Consider the following 8,200-nt stretch of genomic DNA (forward strand, 5'->3'; position numbering starts at 1 on the left):
ACCGCATAGAAGCTGTTATGCAAAACGGCACCGTTTTGCATAACAATCAATGTAAAACTGTGCCGTTTTGCAAACTACCACATGGTGCCTTATTTAATGAATAATAAAAGATGCCCGTTACTCACGCCGTTAGACTTTTTGCAAGATGAAAAGTGGGAACCCAGCTGCGTAAAAGAGAAACCAAGCGTCAGTTTTCTAAACCAGAAGAGCTCAGGCTAGACCTGCAAGAGGCTTCGCCGGAGCCAGAGTGCCTACCATTCTCTATCTCCCTCTCTCTCGATAAGCCGGATCTGATTTTTTGTTTATGATATTTTGGTAGAGGGGTTTAACCATCTGATGTTTTGATTCTAATGTTTGTTGATTTGGGTTTTTTGGGTTTTTTGATTCTGTATAAAAATCTTGGTCGTGATAAGCATGATTGTGAGTTCTCTCTCTGTATCTTTTCGTTATAAGAGTTTAGTTTAATTTGTTGCTTTTTTTGTTTTTTTGTTTTTTTTTGTTTTATAAGTTGATTAAAGGGAATTTTTTTCCGTAGTTTTTCTATTCTCTTCTATTCAGGAATTTTCTGTAGTTGAAATTCCTTGTCTATTATTTTGAGCAATTTGAGCTATTTTGGCATCTGGGTGTAGTTGACTTTGAAATGATATATGTATTTTTGTTTTCTTTTTAAAGTCTGACGCTGTAATTGGTGTTTGACTGATATTCTGCAATTTTAGCAATTTCGGCATCTGGCTTAGTTGATTTTGAAACAATTTAATTTCTTTTTGTGGGGTAATTTGAGTTGGATTGAAGTGATTTTGAAACATCAGTGTGCAAAAAGTTGTAGAATTTTCACTACCATTATTTTCAGTCAAGGTGATCCCATGGCAGAGGCTTTGAATTGCTGGAATTATTAGATGCTGAATGAGTCTAATCTGATGCAGATACGTACCATTGATACTTATTGAGATGAGGTACTTCTCAAGACTGTAAGTTGCTCCATGTTGGTTCCTTAACCCCATGAATTTGTTGTGTAGATGCACCTGCGTTTCCAGTAAAGGTTTTTTAGCAGTCAATCTTCATAGTTGTGTTTTTTTTTGGCAGGTGCCGTCCTCCTCTGGAACTTTCCCCTCAATTATTTCCACTGGATCACCAAGAATCAATTGCTACCTGCCTCCATATTTTCTTACTAATGACTATATTCTGTCTTTAACAATTGCCTTATTTATTGTTTAAAAAATGCAGCTGCATTTTATACTATTGTATCATTTTGTTGGATCAATGAAAATTTCTTATTTAAATGTTCTCAATTTTTTATTTTTTTTGTTTTAGGCACTGGACATACATAACTCGAGACATAAAATCATTGTAATTTTTGTTGTAGAGCAATAATTGGTTATACATCAAAAGTTACACAAAGAAATGGACATACATCAAAAGTTTCACAATGCTACAATCTATTCCAATACAATCCATTTTGGCAAACATACATGTAGCAATCTATTCCAAATTACAAAAGCAACTCTACACATTGGCATCAAAGTATTGTACAAAATCAAGTGTATGAGGTACAAGCAATCCATTTTGACCAATCCTGAACAACACCAACTAATTATTAGGGAAGAAATTCCAGAGAGTCATGTCATGGATATTTGAACTTGTCATTGTATCCTGCAATTTTTCAAATGAAGAAAGAATTATAATAGTTATATTACTAATCAATAATTTTTCACAATTTCTTAAAATAAAATCAACTTAAACAAAATAAAAAATGTGAAAAATTGGTACCGGCTCTAAATGACGTGATGACAAAGGATTCGAACCATTAGCTCCAAGCATAGTTGAAGTTACACATTGGCCCTATTTAAGTTACACATCGATCAATAAATGAAGTTCATATTAAATAAATAACATGTATAAATGTGAAAAATTGGTACCGGCTCTAAATGACATGATGACAAAGGATTCGAATTATTAGCTCCATGCATAGTTGAAGTTACACATTGGCCCTATTTTAGTTACACACGATCAGTAAATGAATCTCATATTAAATAAATAACATGTATAAATGTGAAAAAATAAAATAAAATAAAATAAACCTGTGAGACTCATACTTGTAAATGCTGATTTGCTTGCGGGTGATGATTGTTAGAACTTTTCTTCTTCTTTTTAGCCACTTCAATACAACTTTTGATCCGACGCTTTCCCTTCCAACCCTTCTTCTTTTTTATGCCTTTAACACTTATGGTTGCCATCTCATCTAATACATTTTCTTGGGAATTATCAACTTCACAAAGATCGGATTTCCTTCTCACGACATCTTCAATCTTTTTACTCAACTCAGTATAGTTTTCCAACACTATCTTGTATGCTTCTTCACATTCAACTGCTCGACTAATAAGCTTGACATATAAGGGACACAAAGACTTATATCGATTTGTGACTTCTAATTTGCTATCTATTATTATTTCATGTCCATTGAAGTCTTGCACAATCTCATTCCTTGCATCTTTTGTCCATCTCTTAAGGATATACTTATCTGGAAGTACCTTGATATTCATAACATCAAGAATTTTTAAAGCATGACAACACAAAATTCCACATCTCTCAAATTTTCTACAACTACATGAAACATTGTTTTCTATAGCATCCCAAATGACTCTACGATCTTTAGGCTTACCACATATTGACACTATATATTCATGAGACGAGTTTCTTTCGATACGCTCCTTAACAAAAGCTCCTTGGAACTCTTCATATTGCTTTTGAAACTTCAAAAACTGTTGACAAGTATAAATATTTGCTGCTTGTATCAACATGGGTGAAAACATCTTAATTTTTGGTAACTTCTGCCTTAAATTATACTCTGCTACCAATTCCTTGTAGCGCTTATCATTAAGTAATCTTTCAAAATGTGTGAAGAATTTTACAATATCATAATCTGACTGTAAATAATCCTTCAAGTCAGCGTTCAAACTTTCGCTCAATTGTGTTGAAGTCATTCCTGCAGAAAAAGACATCTTGACATATGCTTTAGCCCATTTTTCTTTCACTTGAAATAAACGTTGAAGCCAAGAATTGTCACATGCATTGTGCTTACGAAGTATAGCATCCCAAGCGCTAAGGAGCTCCTCTTCCTCTTCCCAGACTTTGAAACATGCACTAAGATCACTTCTAAACCCATTCTCACCTTTAAATAAATGACCAACATGTTTCAAAGCATTTTGCATTAAATGCCACGTACACAATCGATGGTAAGTATTAGGCATCACCAATGAGATAGCTTTTGCCATTGCTGGATCTTGATCAGTAAAGATTGTATTTGGCTTCTTCCCGACATTGCCTCAAAAAAAGTCTCAAACAGCCATCGGAATGACTCTATAGTTTCATCGTATAGAAGTGCAGCCCCAAATATCACAACCTCTCTATGATGATTAAATCCAACAAACATTGCAAGCGGCCGATACTCTTTATTAGTTCTGTATGTCGTATCAAAAGAAACTACATCACCAAATAATGTATAATCAATAATCATCTGCGCATCTGCCCAAAAAATATTGGTTATCTGTTCTTCAACATCCAATTGTATTGCATAATAAAATGAAGAATTCTCGCGCTTTTGCTTTAGAAAGTATCTAAGTATACTCCCTGCCTCACCGTATTTCAACGCTCGTTGTCGTTTGTTGTGAAGGTAATTCTTTTGATCTTGCTTGGTATAACCAAGAACATATTTCCCACCGGCTTGCCTACCCATGAATTCATATGAATCCTTCAATTTTATACCACTATCATCAGCCAAATCAATTTCTAATGCTTGTGCTTTTGAGATCCTTCGTTGTGATGGCATCATATGAGCACATTGTGGAACATGAAGAGCATGATTATGATTGAGCTCAAGACTATGTATATAATATTTCCCCTTTTCTTTATCAAGTCGAATTGTCACATGTGCCTGGCAACCTGTCCTTGTTTCAGCTCGCTCATATGTTTTTGGACCATCTCTCTCCAATTCGTCTCGAAACCCCTCTTTACAACATGCAAATTTTCTTGAAGTCACCACGCCGTCTACCTTTCTTTTATTACTCCAATCTTTGCGAATACTAAATCCATAATTTCGTCCGTACTCATTATAAAAGTCATATGCCTCTTGTTCAGAACCAAACTCAATGCCAAGTTTTGGCGTATAGTCAATAACCATGTTTTGATCATTGTTCTTATTTGTCTCATCCGTGTAACTATTCAAAAGATAAATTAAAATGTGTAAGAATCTTGAAGTCTTGTTGTTTTGAGCTAAGAACAGAAAACTTGCTTGCATTAATAGGTAATGAAAAAAAATAATTAGTAACTTTAACCCATAGACTCACTTATAGTAATTGAACAAAATACTATTACCTGTAATATATAGTTAGCACGTTATTCTAAAGTTTGTATAAAATATAACTTGTAATCATAACTTATAAAATATAACAGATTCATCTAAGATGTTTAATAAACAAACAACAATGCTTTGACACAGTTTTAGACAATAAAAAACAAGATGATTAATAAATAAACAACAATGCTTTGACAATAAATAAACATCAATATTTTAGGATCGTGAGTCTGTTTTATTTTGTTTTATTTTTTTGCTTTCATAAACAATAAAAAATATAAAATGATAAAAATAACACAATACAAAATCATACTTGTCAGCATTTTGCTCGGTAGCTGGAAACAGAGTGTCTGAACAATCCAAACTCGATGCCATTTTTTGCTTCTATTCACCTTACATATACAGATTCAGTACTTTTGCAAATCTTCAAAGATCATTTTTGTATTTTGTTCACCACACTCCCATCTTAGAGTGTTCTGTTTTTTGTTCACTAACGTTTGGTTTCTCTAACGCTTGGCTTCTTTTTTTCTTTTTCTTTTTCTTTTTTCTCTTTTCCTTTGGTTTAGAAAACTGACGCTTGGTTTCTCTTTTACGCAGCTGGATTCCCACTTTTCATCTTGCAAAAAGTCTAACGGCGTGAGTAACGGGCATCTTTTATTATTCATTAAATAAGGCATCATGTGGTAGTTTGCAAAACGGCACAGTTTTACATGGATTGTTATGCAAAACTGTGCCGTTTTGCATAACAGCTTCTATGCGGTAGTTTTCACTACCGCATAGAAGCCTGATCCAATCATTATTATGGCTTTGCTTGTAGCGTAGGTTACTCGAAGTTGGACTCAGTTAATTAAGCTACTAGTATATGGCAATATTTGGAGCATAACTATTACACTACAGATTCCTCGGGACAACGCCAATCTACCAATAAGGAATTAAGGGTTTAGATAGATCATATAAAAGAAAACTATGATCACTAATATTTATTTATATAATACATGATTCATGGTGTTATTTAATGTTACATGATTAGCTGACTCAAATCATTTATTCTGTTTTTCGCTATAGTACACTTTGATAATTAATTATGTGTTGTGAATTTAGCTAATTACTAGTTAATTAGTTTGAAGGCACTACGAGTAATACTCAAAGTTAATAAGTAAATTTAATTATTTAATTTTGGATATGTTACATTATTTTAGTTTAGATACGGTTCTCAACCAACCAATTGATACACAAGAACGTTGTTCCTGATATACATGTTACTTTGAAGAAGATTTCTACTCCCATGGAGAAATTGTTTTAACTTTCACCAAAAATATTATCTCCACTGAAGCTAATCAAAGGGGAGCAACTGTGTCAAATTTGGCTTTAAAAGAAGGTTGCAATAATGTGTTTTTAGGAGATTCCTTACTAATCATCATCCTTGCTATAAATCAGGCTCAGCTCATTTCCAACTGGCATTTCTTTTCCATCATCATCGACGCCATCAAGAAACTTCAGCAGATCTAAGATTAGAATGCTATAGAAGTTTCATGGGACGCCAACTTTCGTACACACCTGTAACATCCCCAGCCCGTTAAGGCTGAGTTTGCCACTGTTCTCCTTTTACAACAAAAGTTCTTGCAAAGATCTATAAGGTCTATCAGAGTACTTGATTTCAAAGGATACGATAAATGTATAAAACATTATTCAAAAGAGTTTATTACAAGCGAAATTAGAAAACATTAAACTTTAGTTGCGGAATATCATATTATTACAATAATTGATATGAAAAGACTTTGAAAGTTAATAATTATTCCCGCCCCCATTCCGGCCTTCTATTCCAGCGTCCTTTCTACCTGAAAACAAGAAATAAAACTGAATGAGCCCAAAGGGACCCAGCAAGTAAAATCCACAACCATAAATAGGTTTGCTCCTTGTTCTCAGTTTTTGGATAATTGTTTTCGCAAATAAATATACATCCAGCCATAATAATAATCCATGTATGTACGGTTGTATCTTCCGTAGCATATACGTACTATTACATCATCATCATAATGCATCGCTATAAATCATCTTTATAAATTATCATAGTATATCATCGTTGAAATTCATCATAGTATACCATCATTGAAAATCATCATAGTATATCATCGTTGAAATCATATTATCGTTTTTCTCATATTAGGGCCCATGTACACTATTACCCCTGTGTACGAGGGTTGCGGGTCCTTGTGACCATGGCACTGAACTGTGGCCTCAGCCATGCCCGACCGTTAATTAACTCTTTTCTTGGTGCACTCAACGGTCATGTTGATGGAATACCACCTTCTGGCATAGCCTCCTTCAGTGGTTTCGCCTCCATCCGAGTATCGGTACCGAACTCTCATCTTATCTTATCTTGGGGCCAAAAATACTCTCCTCCATACATGTGCCCTCATTTCATAAACATTTATCTCATCTCTTGTACTTTTCTTTGTACTTCTTTTGATGCATCTTAGGGCAACATGTAGGAGGGTTTATCATCTTTTTTCTTTCTTATAATCATCATCATTTCTCAACTTTCTTTTCTTAAAATGGAAACTTTTTCAAATATAAACTTGTTGTGCTTAAAAAGCATTTAAAGAAATATAAACTTTCTAAATAATTTTTTTAGAAATCCTTCATGCATGCAACATATCTCCATGACAGGTAAATAAAATAATCATTTACAGTTTGATGCAAGAATATATAAATAGCATGACATGAAGTAATTTTAGAAGGGGTAGTGAATTTACTTACTTCTAGACTGAAGCTAAAAGTGGTCTGAAGGATCTAGTTGCTCCAATCTGACTAACACTACTAGTATATCTTTCAAACTAATTTCTCAAGTCCGTTCTCTCTCGTGTTCTTTCTTTCTTGCAACGCTTTGTCTCGCCCTTTCTCTCTCTGTCTCGTGTAAACACTTAGAGAAAGAAGAAAGACCGAGTAGAAAACGGAAGAAGGAAGAATATGTGGAAGAGAAGGGAGTGAAGTGGTGAAATTTGTGAAGGGTGAGGACTCTATTTATAGGAAACCATCTCCATCTACCAATCTTCATCTATAAACCTTCATCCACTAATCTCCATCTACTAATCTTCATCTATAAACCTTCATCCACTAATCTCCCTCTACTAATCTTCATCTATAAACCTTCATCCACTAATCTCCATCTACCAATCTTCATCTATAAACCTTCATCCACTAATCTCCATCTACAAATCTTCATCTATAAACCTTCATCCACTAATCTCCATCTACTAATCTTCATCTATAAACCTTCATCCACTAATCTCAATCTATAATTCTCCATCTACTAGTACTTAACTATAAATCTCCATCTACTAGTATCCATCTATAAATCTCCATCTACTAATACTATTATACCTACCATTGATTATTCTACCTTCCATTTTACTATCATATTATTTCACCAATTACCAATCTCTAATTATCACTCTCGGTAATATCATAAATTTCCCAAGAATTAAAATCATAGGCTAAAATGATCATCAAAATAATCTATTTAAATATTTTGAAAATTCCGAGGCGCTACAACACCATCTCGTCAAATAGGCCTTTCAAACTTAGTGTTTGGAAGAATTCTCAATACTTCTCTCATTTTTAAGAAAAATGCTTCATTTCCTCGTCGGGTCCTTCTCCAATCCTCTCACTTTTCAAAATTATTATTGGATATGTGGGACTATATGAATCTCACACATGGACTCCACAAATTTAATGGTGAATTTTGAAAAGTGAGAGAATATAAGAAGAATGAGGAGAGAATGTATATCACTTCTCCATTTTTAATTCAATTATGATCAATAGTGGGAATGATCTCCCATATAACCC

At 33.8% G+C, this 8,200-nt stretch overlaps 2 protein-coding genes and 1 long non-coding RNA gene across 3 annotated transcripts; 1 reads left to right on the forward strand and 2 right to left on the reverse strand.

Moving 5' to 3' along the window:
- The first annotated feature begins 143 nt into the window (after positions 1 to 143).
- On the forward strand, positions 144 to 1,280 carry LOC132167894 (uncharacterized). The gene is made up of 2 exons (XR_009438730.1): positions 144 to 968; positions 1,084 to 1,280. It is a non-coding gene; the product is annotated as an uncharacterized LOC132167894 (long non-coding RNA).
- An 807-nt stretch (positions 1,281 to 2,087) lies between these two features.
- On the reverse strand, positions 2,088 to 3,209 carry LOC132169402 (protein FAR1-RELATED SEQUENCE 9-like). The gene has a single exon (XM_059580441.1). The coding sequence runs from the start codon at positions 3,207 to 3,209 to the stop codon at positions 2,088 to 2,090; it is 1,122 nt and encodes a 373-aa protein (XP_059436424.1).
- A 38-nt stretch (positions 3,210 to 3,247) lies between these two features.
- On the reverse strand, positions 3,248 to 4,726 carry LOC132169411 (protein FAR1-RELATED SEQUENCE 5-like). The gene is made up of 2 exons (XM_059580450.1): positions 4,665 to 4,726; positions 3,248 to 4,214 (listed from the first exon to the last, which is right to left on the reverse strand). Exons 1-2 carry the CDS (start codon positions 4,724 to 4,726, stop codon positions 3,248 to 3,250), a joined length of 1,029 nt encoding a protein of 342 aa, XP_059436433.1.
- Positions 4,727 to 8,200: the final 3,474 nt, after the last annotated feature.

Source organism: Corylus avellana, chromosome ca1, assembly GCF_901000735.1.
Source record: "Corylus avellana chromosome ca1, CavTom2PMs-1.0".
In the NCBI taxonomy this organism is placed as follows: Eukaryota; Viridiplantae; Streptophyta; class Magnoliopsida; order Fagales; family Betulaceae; genus Corylus; species Corylus avellana.

Coding starts and splice junctions, on each gene's coding strand:
- LOC132169402 (XM_059580441.1), bottom strand. CDS start 3,209: ATGCAAAATGCTTTGAAACATGTTGGTCATTTATTTAAAGGTGAGAAT.
- LOC132169411 (XM_059580450.1), bottom strand. CDS start 4,726: ATGGCATCGAGTTTGGATTGTTCAGACACTCTGTTTCCAGCTACCGAG. Junction 4,215..4,664: donor ACCGAGCAAAATGCTGACAA/GTATGATTTTGT, acceptor TCTTTTGAATAG/TTACACGGATGAGACAAATA.